This window comes from Microcaecilia unicolor, chromosome 4 (genome assembly GCF_901765095.1).
Source record: "Microcaecilia unicolor chromosome 4, aMicUni1.1, whole genome shotgun sequence".
Classification (NCBI taxonomy): Eukaryota; Metazoa; Chordata; class Amphibia; order Gymnophiona; family Siphonopidae; genus Microcaecilia; species Microcaecilia unicolor.
In genome coordinates, this window is record NC_044034.1 from 171,176,018 (window position 1) to 171,193,254 (window position 17,237).

A 17,237-nucleotide genomic window follows, 5' to 3' on the forward strand; every position below is an offset into this window, starting at 1 on the left:
ATTACCACCCAGTTACTGCGTGAAACCTTACTGCTAGGTCAATGGCTGGCGGTAAGGTCTCAGACCCAAAATGGACGCACTGCAATTTTCATTTTGCCGCACGTCCATTTTCAGCAAAAATTTTAAAAAGGCATTTTTTACAGGTGCGCTGAAAAATGATTCTGCATGCGTCCAAAACTCATGTCTACACTAGCACAGCCCATTTTTCAGTGCACCTTAGTAAAAGGACCCCCTATGATTGTTGGGTAAGGAGGCCCCATCCATGCTGTAGATACGAGTGGCCAGACCTCACCCCATTTGCAAACCTTTGCCTGTAGGCTTATTAAGGGTAAGGAGGCCCAGTTCTAGCCATAAAAGCAAAAAATAGACCTTTCCAATGATCCATGGATAGCCCAACCCAGGCATACAAACATGAGAGCTAATTGCCCTCTAACACCATCATTATAAATGATAAATGAAATAAACTTCACTGAAATAATATAAAGAAGAACATAACTAAACCATATGTTAAGTAACAAGATATACCCAAATGTAAACCCTGAATGCACAATGCACAAAGTTACAACCTGTGAGGATACCCTATCCTTCCCACTCTATGTTTCTCCCTGGCCCTGAACTCTGTCCTTAGCAAGGTTTTGTTAGAGTCTGTTAAATATCAACCAACGTCTAGATAGGCCTGTGTGCAGAGAAAGCAAGAGGAGGCTTTTGTCTTTGACGCCATTGGATTTCCTTGTCAGACAAGCCCCCATGTAGGGTTGCTGGTGTGTTTTCACTATGACAGCACTGCAGGATTAAATTAAACACTGTTCCGTTTGTGAGGCACAAAGATTGGCTACCACAGTAGTAGGAAAATGCTGATAGGAGAGAGTCAATGAATGAGCAGCATTCTGGTTCCTCCCCCGACAACCCTGGAACTGGGAGGGAGGGAGAGGGGAGGGGGGATCCTGGCCCTGGAACTGGGAGAGAGAGGGGACCCTGTGGAACTCAGAGGGAGGGGGGATCCTGTTGAACTGGGAGGGAGGTGGACCCTGGAATTCGGGAGGAGGTGGAGGGGGGACGAGGGGGAAGGGGGAGAGGGAGAGGGAGGGGGACGAGAGGGAGGGGGGATGAGGGGGAGAGGGAGGGGGGACAAGAGGGAGGGGGGATGAGGGGGAGAGGGAGGGGGAGGTTGAATGGAACTTTGTGATAAATAATTAGATTTGGGGTTGCTGTTTGGGCACTCGTTCTCTGAAAGGTGGTCTCTTAAAGGTTTGCCATCACTGGCTTAGAGGGAAGAGTGCATGGTAGTCAGCCCAATCTCAGCTGACCCAGTACTGAGGAGCCTGGTCAGAGGCTGGGCCATAAAGCAGCAGGTATGTTGTGGCCTTGATTGCATTAACAGTGCAGTTGCTCAGGTCTTAGCTGCAAACTTTGTATGCAGTTTTTCTATCAAGAAATTATTACTAGGAGGTAGCAAGTCTCTCTGATCTCTTCTCAAGTCTTCCTTATTTGCATATAATTCCCAGTTGAAAGATTATGGAGCTCATTTTCGAAGGAGAAAAACATCTAAAAAGTGGCATAAAGCAGCATTTGGATGTTTTTCTCACAAAAAAGTCCAAATCAATATTTTCAAAACAAAATTTTAGATGTTTTTCTATGAAGTCCATCAGACGTGCATTGAACACAAGAGGGCGTGTTGGGGATGTGTTAAGGGTGGGATTTGGGCATTCCTAAGACTTGGACATTTTACAGCCATAATGGAACAAAACAAAACTGTCCACAACTAAAACTAAGATGGTTTGAGCTAGACCTGTTTTTATAACAAATAAGGCACAAAAGGGTGCTCTAAATGACCAGATGACCACTGGAGGGAATCAGGGATGACCCCACAATACCCACCCCCAGTGGTCACTGACCCCCTCCCACCCCCCAAAAATGTAAATAAGAATACAACTTCCCAGCCTCTATGACAGCCTCAGATGTTACAGCCAGGTCTATTAGAGCAGCATGCAGGTCCCTGGAGTAGTGTAGTGGTCAGTCCAGTGCACTTTGGGGGATTCAGGTCCCTATTTGCCTCTACCTGTCACATTTGTAGTGGAAACTGTGAGCCCTCCAAAACTCACCAGAAACCCACTGTACCCACATATAGGTGTCCCCTTCACTCATAAGGAATACTGTAGTGGTGTACAATTGGGAGTAGTGGGTTTTGGGGTGCTTAGCAGACCAAATAAGGGAGCAACAGTGCGAGCATGTTCTTTAAGTCCACTGCAGTGCACCCTAGGGTGCCCCATTTATCTCCTGGGATGTCTGGGGGACCAGCCTACAAAAAATGCTGGCTCCGCCCACATCCCAATGGCTTGATTTTGTGCATTTTGAACTTAGACTTTTTTTTTTTTTAAATGGACCAAAAAACAAAATGTCCAAATCACAAAACCTAGTTGAAAACAGTATTAAAAAAAATAAAAAAGATAGATGCTTTTCTTTTTTGAAAATGACTTTTTTTTATATTCAGATCTTGGACGTTTTGAGCAAAACATCCAAAGTCGGACTTAGACGTCATATCGAAAATGCCCCTTTATGTGCAATAATACATACGCTTCAAAATATGGAGACACTTTAAATAACCTCCAAAAGTCTTCAGATGGATGAAACGAATCATCACATACATTGCCTCAGGTACAAACTTAGATTGTGAGCCCTCCTGGGACAGAGAAATATCCAGAGTACCTGAATGTAACTCACCTTGTGCTACTACTGAAAAAGGTGTGAGCAAAATCTAAATAAATAATAATAATAATAATATGTTTCTTAGATATGTGAAAAATGTGTGGCAAGCAGAGGGAATCTATAGATTCCAATTGTGCATGCTCAAGGTCCTCTGACTCTTTCAAATAGGGCTGGCTTCATACATACAATGGAAAAAGAAAAGTGCTGTAGAAAACTTGACTCAAGAAGTGTTGGAGAAAATATGTCCTTCTTTCCTCACAAAAATAACTAGAATACAGCATATTTTTAAATAGAAATCTTCAGGGATCAAGACACTAGTCAAAAGGTAGTGCAACCATAAAGATTTTGGTCAAAGCTTCCCTCCTGCCTTGTTAAAGTACAGAGACAGTTAATACAAGATTAATGTAACACTAAAGTAAACATAGTAAGTTAAAATACAGTAGAATAAATACAGTTCAGGAAATTAATTTGCAACAAAATACACAATACATACAGGTTATAAAGTAAATACATTAAGTTTCAGTGATTTAAATTTATGATGCATTAAAATTAGCAGTCTGGTCTGAAAATAGTGAGATTATTTTCTAGTCTAATTATGAGAATTCAAAGACAGACTCATCCTACTATACTCCTTTTCTTCATAAACACACTGACAAAAAGCACCCAAAACAACTTAGCAGGGATGTGCATTCATTTAAAAACAAATAGAAAAATGTAACGAGATCAGGCCATTTTTGATCTAATCCTTCTAAAGGATGGCTACGGGTCCCTTCCTTTTCAGTGCCATTATAGTCTACATTTGACCAGTGTGAGGCTCACTAGAAACCTTTAGGAGTGGAGGCTACACAGTGGCAGCTGAAGCCAAGGAAGACAAACTAACGTAGAAATCAGCGTATACTTATCACCTGAGCAACAGAAGGAGAGGTATGCCCCTGGAGGATCCCAATGGGCCAGTATCAGGGGCATTCAATCAAGGACACATTCCATGCTGGACCAACAAGGCCCTTCAGGATAATCTCTCTCCTCCTGCTGCTTAGAGGAGAGCTATTTACTAGCTACTATCATGACTGCGCAGTTCCTGTGGCTTTTTCTCTTGTTTGTCATGAGTTCAATCTTCAGTAAGACTGGAAGCAACAAGGAAAAAGCAGGAAACTACTTGACCTAGCATCTCTAAAGTTTTTGAGAAGAAGTCAAACAAACCTGGCTCCAACACCATTTTCCTGCCATTTGTGTCAGGGGAGGTGTAGACTTCAGATGGAAAAGGGGTGAAAATGATCAGACACAGCAACAGAGAAAGCAAAGAACACACAAAGGTCTCAAAAACAGAAGGGATAGGAACTGAGTGGTTTGTATGTTAGTAAAAGGCAAGATCTGTAGTTCTGAGCAGACAGACTCTATTGAGAACCGTGAAAGAAAAAAAAAACTAAAAAGAAAGAAAAAAAAAACTAAAAAGAGCAAAGACAAGATAAGGCCAAAGCACAGTGGTAGGCAGAATATACACCTACTGAATTGATGTGTATAAAAATCACTTCTTTTAACTGGCTCTTCTGAAGTATCTACTAACTTTCAACTCTAATACCAGTATGATGTGTGCACTGTATATAATGTAATATATGGGGATTTATTGTTATTAACAATAAATCTTCATATATTACATTATACACAGAAACTGTTTGTTTCATTCAGACATGTCCATATATGTTCCATATATGTTACCATGTATGTATGCTCCTTAATGCAATACCATTTGTAATTCTGTTACCCGGAAATGGCAACCGCCATTACGGCAAATGTAAGCCACATTGAGCCTGCAAATAGGTGGGAAAATGTAGGATACAAATGCTACAAATAAATAAATAAATAAATAAATAAATAAATGTCAGTGCTTGCAAGACAAAGGAATGGGAATAGTGGGAGAAGCAGAGAAAGCTAGGTAGGTAGGGGATCCTCCAGAGAAATACAGTATAAATATTCAAAAATAAATTTTTGAAAATTTGTATAATTTTGTAAAAACTGTTAAAAAAATCACTCTTCAAAAGTGACAGTTCATAATGGCATCTTGGCACCAAAACACCAATACTAGCATAACCCATAATTGGAGCGCCTAATATTTACACACCATTAGCTATGCCAACCATTGACATGGCGTAATTGATGGTGTGTAAGTACAGCACGTCACATATAACTTACAGTATTCTGGAAGTTATGCATGTAACATGGCACCCCGTTCATGGCCCACCCAGGTCTATGCCCTCTTATAATTACCCATGATGCCTATGGAACTTATGTTTGTAACTGTCAATCTTCTTGGCAATAATATGTATAAGCGGCAAGCAAGTGTATGTACCAAGTTATAGAATTTCCCTTCACATTTAGAAAATCAATGAAGGAATATCACAAAGTATAACAGCAGCATCCAGTTTAATCTGTGTAACCACAAATCTTCAGGAAAGTACTTAAAGATATGTATAACTTACCTCGTAATGTCTTCATATGTTGAACAGCCATTCTGAGCACAGTTAGCTTATCAAGCTTTCGAGACATAGCATTGCACGTTGGTACCAAAGAAGCCAATTCATCAATAAAACTATTCATCTTATCTCTCCGTCTCTTTTCAATTTGACTGTGAGCCTCCCTGACCAATGAAAGGTTTTAATTTAGGTGACTATAAATCAATTCAGTCAAAAACATACCAAGACAATAGATGATGACAAGAAAGACCACCTGGACCATTCAGTCTGCCCAGTTACAGTGAGAATTAACTGCAAGTCCCACATTACTGAAATAATATTATATCATAGTCTTCAGCAGCAACATTAATTCTGTATAGTGTCAATGCACAGTTGGATATGGTTAGACATGAAATTTAGGCATGCATCCAATTTCCACGTGCAATTTGATTAACAAGAATTAGCACCAATAATTGTGTGCTAATAATTATTGGCACTAATTGGCCTTAATTGATATTTACGTATGCATTTTTAGTCACATGCGTATGCACGTAAATTTTAAATGCAGCTCCCAAAGAGGGCGAGACCATGAGAGGGTCATGGGCAGATCAGGGGCATTCCTAGAATTTATGCATGCTGTTATAGAATAAGGGAGATCTGTGCCTAATTTAGATGCAAGGATTTACACCAAGGTCTAAAATTAGGTGCTAACTGCTGGATTCTATATATCGCACCTTCATTTCCGTGTAGACATTGAAGCGTATTCTATAACAATGCGTGTAATTTTATTGGTTAACTAGCTAATCATTGCTGTCAATTGTATCCTAACAAGCAATTATCAGCACTAATTGGCATTAAGATTTATGCACAGAACTTGCTAAGTGTAACGTGGTGAATGTAAATTCTAAGTCACATAGTTGAAAAAGGGGCAAGGCCATGGGCGGGGCATAGGCATACCTAAAATATATGCATTTTATAGAATATACCTGCTTTGCACCTAATTTAGGCATCGGGATTTACACCAAGTAAAACATGGCATAAATGATCGCACTGAATCTGGTCATGTAGAGACACACTTGGATATTCTATATACCGTGCGGAAATTTAAGTCTATTCTATAAAATTTAGGCATACTTTAGAGAATACGCTTAGTCATATTTTTTTTCCGTGTGGAAATTTCAGGCTCCATATTGTGAGGAACCCCTGAGGGTCAGGGAAGAAGGGATCCGGGAGAGGAGCAAGATGGGTAGGTTTCATACCTGGGATTCCAACTACAAGTCCCAGGATCCTAGGGGCTGGGAAGCCTTGCCCCCATGGAAGCATAAGTTTCTCAAGAGCCGGAGAAGGGAGGAGGACTACAGTTTCCAAGAACCCCTTGAAAGCCCTGGGGGCAAGCAAAGGGAGCAGCAAGGGAACTACAAGTCCCAGGCTCCTGAGGGAGAGGAGAGGGATTGGCTGAGGAGGAATAATCAGGAGAGAGAGGACCAGCTGGGGACCATAAAGGGAGAGGAGCCCATGGAATGGGGGGTGGGGGGAGAAAGAGGTCGGAGAGGAGATCCAACCCAAGATGATTGGGGAAATGAGCCCATGACTTGAACTGTGTCCAGGAACCTGGCCATGCTGGGGAGGCAGTGAGTGATTTGAACTGTGTCCAGAAGTCATGCCATGCTGGGGAAGCAGTGAGTGATTTAAACTGTGTCCAGAAGTCATGCCATGCTGGGGAAGCAGTAAGTGACTTGCACTGTGTTCAGAACACTGCCATGCTGGTGAAACAGTGAGTGATTTAAAACTGTGTCCAGGAATCAGGCCATGCTGGGGAATCAGTGAATGATTTAAACTGTATCCAGAAACTGTGGCCGGCAGGGGGAAGGAACAAGGGGTGATATGTGTTGTAACCAAGGACTGTGTCTGGAAGAGGAAATGTCTTGGCCTTGCTGATGGGATAAAGCGGTTTTAAGCATATTTTTGGAGTCTGCTTCTGGGAGTGCTGTGTCCAGGGAAGGGCCCTTCCAGGGTCAGCCGAGTTCATACCTGCAGGAAGGCCTGAAGGTGGTGGCCTGCTGACAATATATAGAATCTAGCCCTAAGCATATTCTAACTTTCGTGCCATTTTAGCGTGTTATTTTTTTCAGCGCTATTTATACAATTTGGTCTAAAACTTTTCCAGTTAATGCATGGAACTAAAGCATAGAAGAGGGTTTCTGCATGAAAAATACAAGTGCAGGCCAAATGCAGGGCAGCTCTGTACATGCAAGAAAAGGCAGATACTGAGGAGACTAACCAATGCTGGAAAGAAATGATCACAGTCCAGAAAATATTTAATAAAACTGGCAAACAAGTGCTTACCGAGCATTTTTGATTCTACCCTGTTGGTCGGAATGCTCCAACCTAAAATAAAGAAAAAAAAGACTTGGTTATGTACAAGATAATCAACTCCATAGGTTTATTATATTATTAATTCTTGACAGTCAATATGGTGTTATGTGCTTTTTTTATTCTGTATTTCAGTATCATACACTAATTGACCTTATGGAACTGCTGAAGATAACGGATTATAACCAAATTCCTCATAATAAAAGGAAATGTTTATATTCATATCAGTCCAAGAAAAATTCTGGATTTTCGGGGGGATACTTGATACCGAACTAACATAAATACAACTGAAAAGGTTAATCTTAGGGGCATTATTTTAGGTTTTATTTAGCAGCCTGCATTTTAAAATTGTATGCTATCACATAGCACCTGGAGTAAATATTGCAAAAGGACAGAACTAGCAGAACTTGTTAAATGCAAAGCTGAATAAATGAAAATTTTACATCTCATCATTCAGAAAAACAGTTTCTCCAGTGGACAAACGACAGAGCAAAGCAAGGGACCTGTGTGATGTCTAGAACCCATGTGTGCACTGTGCAGAGGCTAGTGATTAGAACAGCAGGCAGAGTTGGTGAAAAGGTATTAGGTGCTTTAGGCAAACTTGCACCTCCCCCCTCCAGTTAATGGCAGGCCTCTTGGCCTCTGTTCAACAATCATGATCTCCATAGCACCATCCTTCCCAGAATAATGTGAGTAAATGGCAGTGGTGTAGCCAGAAGGCAATTTTTGGGTGGGCCAACAGGTTGGGTGGATGGGCACTAGAGAAACATCTGCCACCTGATATGCCCTGCCCACGCCCCTACTCCTACCGCACACCTAGCCCACTCCCAATAACTTCAATGGTTGTAGCAGTGCTGGCCTCTGTGGCTGCAGGCCACATTGAGAGCTAGGGGAAATATAAGAGGGTGCACTCTTCATCCTCCACTGAGCCACGGTCCAACACACATAGGCTTCCCTTAAATATGCCCTAAATATTACAGTGAGGCCCTAAAATATTTTGGTCACACATACAGAACACAAATGCCAAATACAGAATAAGTGACCACAAACCATAAACAAATTAAATCAAAATCCCAAGAGGCCAGACCTTGCATTTAGCACAGCACAGAGAAATACAAAGAGATGCATTTTCTCCTATACTGTGCAAAATCACATGCAAGAGACAGTGTTAGGGGAGGTACAACTAGGGCAACTGCGTTTGGCCCCCTAGCCAGAGAGAACCCCAGGCCAGCTGGAAGCTGAAGAAGGTGCAACCTATTAATAAGCTTTTGTGTCCCCTCCCAAATTTCTGCCTTGGGCCCCAGCCATATCTAGCAGGATGTACATTTTTGAAATCTGACATATTCTAGTCACAAAATAGAAAAATAAAATTCTTTTTTCTACCTTTTGTTGTCCGCTCATTTTATTTTTCAAGTCATGTTGGTCCCAGGCTCTGGTTTCTACATCATTCTCTTAACTCACTCACCAAGGTCTCATGTTCATTTGATAGTTCCACTCTCTCTCTCCATGTCCAGTATCCATCTTCTTCCATCTCTGTACCTCTATCTTCCTCCATGTTTAGTATCTCCCTTTCTCTGTGTCCCTATATTTCTCTGTCCAGCTTCTCCCCTCTCTTCGTTCCCAGTGCCAATATATCTCTACCCTCTCTGACCCTACCCCATCCAGCTTCTCTCCCTCTCACTCACTCCCCTTTCCAGCATCTGGTTAGGTTGCTTGGTTCCCTGCCTGCCCACCCACCCCGCCCTTCCTTCCTCCCTCACACTGTAGGTTTAGTATTTGTTCCCTTTTCCTTCATCTCTTTGGTCTAGTATCTCTATTTCTCTTCCCTACCTCCTTGTGCTGTACCAGCAGTTCTCTCCCTTCCCTCCAGTTCTCCTCCCCCTCTTCCTCCCACGTCCAGCAGCTCTCTCCCTTCCCTCCAGCCCCCTCTTGCTCCCACATCCAGCAACTCTCTCCCTTCTATCCAGATCCCCTCCTCCTCTTCCTCCAGCAGCTCTCTCCCTTCCATCCAGTCTCCTCCTCCTCTTTCTCCCAGTCTAGCAGCTGTCTTCCATCCCTCCAGCCCCCTCTTCCTCTGAAGTCCAGCAGCTCTCTCCCTTCCATGCAGATCCCCTCCTCCTCTTCCTCCAGCAGTTCTCTCCCTTCCATCCAGTCTCCTCCTCCTCTTTCTCCCAGTCTAGCAGCTGTCTTCCTTCTCTCCAGCCCCCTCTTCCTCTGAAGTCCAGCAGCTCTCTCCCTTCCCTCCAGTCCCTTCTTCCTCTTCCTCCCTTGTCCAGCAGCTCTCTCCCTTCTCTCCAGCCCCTTCCTCCTCTCCCTCCCCTGGCCAGAAGATTCCATCCAGATCCCCTCCTCCTTTTCCTCTCACCTCCAGCAACTTTCTCCCTTCCATTCAGTCCCCTCCTCTTCCTCTCATCTCCAGCAGCTCTCTCCCTTCCCTCCAGTCCCTTCTTCCTCTTCCTCCCTTGTCCAGCAGCTCTCTCCCTTCTCTTCAGCCCCTTCTTCCTCTCCCTCCCCTGGCCAGAAGATTCAATCCAGATCCCTTCCTCCTTTTCCTTCCACCTCCAGCAACTCTCTCCCTTCCATTCAGTCTCCTCCTCCTCTTCCTCCCACATCCAGCAGCTTTCTCCCTTCCCTCCAATCCCCTTCCTCCCACAAGTCCGGCAGCACTATCCCCCCCTCCCCAAGTCCAGCACATCTGCCTTCCTCCAATTCATCCTGCCCCAATCCAACACCCATGCTGCCTTTTCTCCCGCGGCTCCAGGTCCGGGAGCGTTGCCTGCCTCAAATTCTGCTCCTCCCTACCGCTACCTCGGTCCCTGCAGCATTCTTCTTCGGCCCATCGCCGGCAGCACTGCAATTCACACAAGCAGCTCTGCTCCCCTTTGCCACGCCCATCCGGCCCTCTCTGATGCACTTCCTGTTTACGTAGGGCCAGATGGACACGGAAGAGGGGAGCGGAGCTGCCTGTGTGAATCACAGCACTGCCAGCGACGGGCCAAAAAAAGAATGCTGCAGGGACCGAGGCAGCGGCGGGGAGGAGCAGAATTTGAGGCAGGCAACGCTCCCGGACGGCCGGAGCCGCGGGAGAAAAGGTAGCGGGGGATGTTGGGTTGGGGCTAGTTAGGGCGGGCCTCGAGCAGAAGTGGCTGGGCCTGGGCCTGTCCAGTCCCGCCCATGGCTACGCCCTTGGTAAATGGGCTATCTGTAAACTGCTCACTCTCCCAGCTGATATAAAATACCTCCTGCTATATATTTTGAGTCAAATTCAAGTGTGGAGGAAAGTGAGCCAGGACCCATAAAGCAACTTATAGCTATACTCATATATAGGTAAATTTTGTATATGATACATCTAGTTAGGGTCTAGAATATAGTGCACTAAGCAAGAATTCTATATCAGAGATTATGCACATAATACTACTATGCAGGAAATGGTTGAGCGGCAAGTAAAGCAATTCTGCGTGGCCATTTCAGGAGGGGGGAGCCCTTACCGCCACCTATTGAAGCTTGCGGCACTGCCCGATTACAGCTGGGTACACTCTGGCACTATAAATATATAATATATTTTTGTAGTGCCAGATATGACGGCAAGCTAGGGGTGGGAAGTACCACTGGGCTGCTGCAGTAGCCCGGCGGTACTTCCTGTTTAGTTAGCGGTAAGTCCACATTGGTCTTACCACCGCTTAGTAAAAGGGGCCCTAAGTCAGTATTTATGCGCCAACATTTAGGCAAGGCCACTAATGCCATATCAATGGCTGGTGTAGATGTCCACAACTAAATGCTGCATGTGTGCATGTAACTGATGTGATTCTTGAGGCTGAGCGCATAAATTTTTGGCACATCCCTGACCCAAATACCAATTCTCTCAGTGAAGGAGGGTGAATAGTGAAGTGCCCCAGGGATCTGTACTGATGCTATTTAACATATTTATTAATGATCTGGAAATGGGAACGACGAGTGAGGTGATTAAGTTTGTAGATAACACAAAACTATTAAAAGTTGTTAAAACACTTGCTGATTGTGAAAAAATTCAGGAAGACCTTAGGAAGTTAGAAGACTGGGTATCCAAATGGCAGATGAGATTTAATGTGGACAAGTGCAAAGTGTACTAGGTCAATCTTAGGAGTCAGCACCCAGGAAAAGGATCTAGGTGTCATCGTGGACTTATGTAGCGGTGGCCAAAAAAGCAAACAGAATGCTAGGAATTATTAGGAAACGGATGGAAAATAAGACAAAGAATATTATAATACCCCTGTATTGCACCGTGGTGTGACCTCACCTTGAGTATTGTGTGGAATTCTGGTTGATGTAGAATTATAAAAAGGTTCAAAGAAGGGCGACCAAAATAATTAAGGGGATGGAATTCCTCTCATATGAGGAAAGGATTAAGAGGTTAGGGCTCTTTAGTCTGGAAAAAAGTCGGCTGAGGGGAATATGATAGAGATCTACAAAATACTGAGTGGTGTAGAACGCTGAAAAGTACAGGGTCGGTCTTAGGGCAAGGCGATCGCATAGGGCCTCGCGCTCAAGGGGGCCCCGCGCGGCGTGCCTGAAGTCACCCCACCCCGCCCGAGCTCCAGTCCCCCCTCCCTTTGGATTTTAAAAATTACCTCGCGTTGACGTCGGGACGGGTAGCAGCAACAGCAGCCAGTGAAAAGTGTGCGAGCTGCTCGGCGCTTCCTTTCCCTCGCTCAGCTCTGGTCCCGCCCTCATGGAAACAGGAAATGAGGGCGGGACCAGAGCTGAGCGAGGGAAAGGAAGCGCCGAGCAGCTCGCACGCTTTTCACTGACTGCTGCTGTACATATGTATACATAAGTGCGGTCATAAACTAAGTACTGTACAGATACACTTGCAGGACAGAGGCAAAAATAAAATCATGCTGTGCCTGTGTTGGTATTGTAATAGCGATGTCCCCCACCCTAGAAAGGCGATATATGTGTCAGAAAAGGGGCGGTGGCAGATTCAGAGAGGCGGGGGAGGATCAGCAGGTATGTTTCTCCGTACCCCGGCGCTTAGCACCACCAGCCGGATCCGTGGTCTGGCAGAGAGGCCGGCGGTTGGTTCATCACATGCCCTCCAAACCATGCAATAAGCTAGCAGACCTCGTAAACCTGCCTCTTCTTATTGGCGGTGCCACCCTTCCCTTCCTTACTAGTAGAAACGGTCCCCCCCCCCCCCCCCCCCCCACACGCACCATTTCATGAAATCCACACAAACCTTCCTACCCCAAAGAAACAAGGAGTTGGGCTAATTCATCTGTCAGTCCAGTAAAACAGCAGCACAGAGAATAAAATAATGCTACGCGATGAACACGCAATCGGTACCAGCCTATAAGTATGTAGGAAAAGAAAACGAGCACACAACTTACAGTGTAGGTAGGGGGAGCGAGAGGTGCATGGTGCGGGGAGAGAGGCGGCGGATCCTGCCGGCGCTGTAGGTGAATGTATATGTTTGTGACAAGGGGGGGGGGAGCCCTGGAGCTGGCGGCCCTAGGGGGGAGGGGGCCTTGGAGCTGGGAAGGAGCGGCTTGGAGGGAGCGGCGGCCGGCCCTGGAGCTAGGGTGGGGGCGGGGCTAGGGTGGGGCCCCATCAAATTGGTCTGCATAGGGCCCCACACTTGCTAAGACCGGCCCTGGAAACGTAAATCGATATTTTACTCTTTCAAAAAGTACAAAGACTAGGGGACACTCAAGGAAGTTACATGGTACTACTTTTAAAAATGAACAGGAGGAAATATTTTTTTCACACAACAAAAGTTAAACTCTGGAACTTGTTGCCAGAGGATGTGTGTGCAAGATTATAGGATTAGGGGGATAATCCCTTAACATATTTCAGGAACTATACCTGAAAGTATTTATCTGCAAACATTTTAGAAATTCTTAAAAACTTATTTTAAAATCAGACAAAAATGATTTATTTGCAGATTGCTATAATTTGCACCAGATCAATATAAAAATAATTAAAGGAAATGATGAATACAAGTCCTTCAGAAAAGAGACTGTCAGATAAAAGATGGGATCTATTTGGTTAGAAAATTCAAACAGAACATTATGGTGCTCATTTTCAAAGCACATAGACTTACAAAGTTACGTGGTGGAGCATTTTTGATATGACATCTTAAGTCGATCTTTAGACATTTTGCATTAAACGTCCCAAATCTGAAAAGGAAATATGACCATTTTTGAAACAGCAAAACGTCTATTCTTTTTTTTATTTCAAAAATGGTCACACACAAGATGTTTTCGTGCTCTGGGCATTTATCTTTTTGGGCCATTTTCGAAAAAAAAAAAAAAAAAGTCCAAGTGAAAAACGTAGAAAATCAAGCCATTGGGATGTAGGAGGAGCCAGCTCTCATAGTAGACTGGCCACACAGACATCCCAGTGGATTTCATATAAAAGCTCCTAGGTAAACATCTCAATGTTACCGCCTTATACTGTATGCTGTGCCCTCCCAAACCCACCAAAAACCTACTGTACCCAACTATACCACTACAATAGCCCTTATGAGTGAAGGGGTCACCTGTTTGTGGGTACAGTAGGTTTCTGGTGAGTGTGGGAGGGCTCACACTTTCCACCACAAGTGTAACAGGTAGAGTGGAATATGGGCCTGGGTCCTCTTCTCTATAGTGCACTTCACTGATCACTACACTAATCCAGGACTTGCTTGCCACTCTAATAGACCTGGCTATAACATCTGAAGCTGTCATAGAGGCTGGAAAGTAATATTTTTAATCACACCTTTGGGGGATGGAAGACGGTCAGTGACCACTGGGGGAGTAAGGGAGGTCATTCTTGATTCTCTCTAGTGGTCATCTGGTAATTTAGGGCACCTTTTCGTGCCTTATTCATTCTAAAAATCATTTAACGATCAAAATAAACCAGCCAGAATACTTAAATATCAAACAAAATCCTAGCTGTGTCCAATTATTAATTTCTTTCAAATTCATTTCCAAATAGCACAAAATATTTTTTAAAGTCTTAAATATTTATTTCAGTAAGTTTCACTGATTTCAAAAAATGTTCTATGCCTTTATAAGCACATCTCTTACTCAACAATAAATTCTGGCGGACCACATCCTGAGGCAGCAATTGCGAAACATGCCGCATGTTGGTGGGGGTGTCTGTGCTCTGAAAAATGTGAAGATAAGTTTGAAGAGATTTTACCTGTGAACATTTTAAAGCAATTTCTAAAGAAAAGAAACGTGTTTGTAAAGACAAAGAACATGTTTTGAAATCAGTGAAACTTATTAAAATAAATGTAACGCCAATTTTTTAAAAAGGTTCCAGAGGAGATCTACTACTACTACTTAACATTTCTAGAGCGCTACTAGGGTTACGCAGCACTGTACAAAATAAACAAAGAAGGACGGTCCCTGCTCAAATGAGCTTACAATCTAAAGAACGAAATGTCAAGCTGGGCAGTCTAGATTTCCTGGGTAGAGGTGTAGAGGTTAGGTGCCGAAGGCGACATTGAAGAGGTGGGCTTTAAGCAGAGATTTGAAGATGGGGAGGGAGGGGTCCTGACATATGGGCTCGGGGAGTTTGTTCCACGCGTGGGGTGAGGCGAGGCAGAAAGGGCGGAGCCTGGAGTTGGCGGTGGTGGAGAAGGGTACTGAAAGGAGGGATTTGTCTTGAGAGCGGAGGTTATGGGTAGATCTGGGAAATTATAGACCGGTGAGTCTGACGTCGGTGCCGGGCAAAATGGTAGAGACTATTATTAAGAACAAAATTACAGAGCATATTCAAAAGCATGGATTAATGAGAAAAAGTCAACATGGATTTAGTGAGGGGAAATCTTGCCTCACCAAACTACTACATTTCTTTGAAGGGGTGAACAAACATGTGGATAAAGGTAAGCCGGCTGATATAGAGGCATATTTTCAAAGCACTTTGGGAGGCTAAGTTCCATATGTTTCTATGGAACTTTGGGAGGCTAAGTGCTTTGAAAATAAGCCTCATTGTGTATCTGGATTTTCAGAAGGCGTTTGACAAAGTACTTCATGAAAGACTCCAGAGGAAATTGGAGAATCATGGGATAGGAGGTAGTGTTCTATTGTGGATTAAAAACTGGTTAAAAGATAGAAAACAGAGAGTAGGGTTAAATAGTCAGTATACTCAATGGAGAAGGGTACTTAGTGGGGTTTCTCAGGGGTCTGTGCTAGGACCGCTGCTTTTTAATATATTTATAAATGACCTAGAGATGGGAGTAACTAGTGAGGTAATTAAATTTGCTGATGACACAAAGTTATTCAAAGTCGTTAAATCGCGGGAAGATTGTGAAAACTTACAAGAGGACCTTACGTTACTGGGAGACTGGGCGTCTAAATGGTAGATGACATTTAATGTGAGCAACTGCAAAGTGATGCATGTGGGAAAGCGGAACCCGAATTATAGCTACGTTATGCAAGGTTCCAGGTTAGGAGTCACGGACCAAGAAAGGGATCTAGGTGTCGTTGTTGATGATACGTTGAAACCTTCTGCTCAGTGTGCTGCTGCAGCTAAGAAAGCAAATAGAATGTTAGGTATTATTAGGAAAGGAATGGAAAACAAAAATGAGGATGTTATAATGCCTTTGCATCGCTCCATGATGCGACCGCACCTTGAATATTGTGTTCAATTCTGGTCGCCACATCTCAGAAAAGATATAGTGGAATTAGAAAAGGTGCAGAGAAGGGGGACGAAAATGATAAAGGGGATGGGACGACTTCCCTATGAGGAAAGGCTAAAGCGACTAGGGCTCTTTAGCTTGGAGAAAAGGCAGCTGAGGGGAGATATGATAGAGGTCTATAAAATAATGAGTGGAGTTGAACGGGTAGATGTGAAGCGTCTGTTCATGCTTTCCAAAAATATTTGGACTAGGGGGCATGCGATGAAGCTACAATGTAGTAAATTTAAAACGAATCAGAGAAAATTTTTCTTCACTCAACATGTAATTGGGCTCCGGAATTCGTTGCCAGAGAATGTGGAAAAGGTAGTTAGCTTAGCGAAGTTTAAAAAAGGTTTGGACGGCTTCCTAAAGGAAAAGTCCATAGTCCATTAATAATGGACTTGGGAAATCCACTATTTCTGGGATAAGCAGTATAAAATGTTTTGTACTTTTTTGGGATCTTGCCAGGTATTTGTGATCTGGATTGGCCACTGTTGGAAACAGGATGCTGGGCTTGATGGACCTTTGGTCTTTCCCAGTATGGCAATACTTATGTACTTATGTAAATATTTAAGACTTTAAGAAACATTTTTGTGCTATTTGGAACTGAATTTGAAAGAAATTAATAATTGGACATAGCTGGGATCTTATTCATTCTAAAAACAGGTGTAGATCAAAATGTTGAAGCTTAAGCCCTAAACGCTTTAATTTTCATTAAGGCTGTAAAATGTCCAAGTGTTAGGAACGCCCTAAGCCTGCCCCCGAAATACCCCCAACTTACCCCCAACTTACCCCCTTGTTATTTGGATGCACTGCAGATGAACTGCATAGATAAATGACTGCAAAACAGGTTTCAAAAATACAGACTTGGATGTTTTTGAGAAAACATTCATCCAAATGCTGCTCAATGACACTTTTTGCAGGTTTTTCTCTTTCAAAAATGAGCCCCATAGTAACATATGTAACTTTGTAAGTCTATGTGCTTTGAAAATGAGCCTCTGTATAAAATATGGAAGTTAAGCTGCTTAAGCAGCCAGAATAGGTTTTACTGCATGTTAGATGCT

The 17,237-nt window shown here is 43.5% G+C and overlaps 1 protein-coding gene across 2 annotated transcripts in view; it reads right to left on the reverse strand.

Annotated features, from left to right (window-relative positions):
* Positions 1–17,237, reverse strand: part of ARNTL (aryl hydrocarbon receptor nuclear translocator like) — a 120,166-nt gene that overhangs the window by 43,911 nt on the left and 59,018 nt on the right. For both annotated transcript variants that reach the window (XM_030200964.1, XM_030200962.1), the window contains 2 exons: positions 7,503–7,544; positions 5,184–5,341 (listed from right to left, as the gene is read on the reverse strand). In XM_030200964.1, the coding sequence (XP_030056824.1) occupies positions 5,184–5,341; positions 7,503–7,544 (200 nt within the window). The remainder of the gene's footprint in view (positions 1–5,183; positions 5,342–7,502; positions 7,545–17,237) is intronic.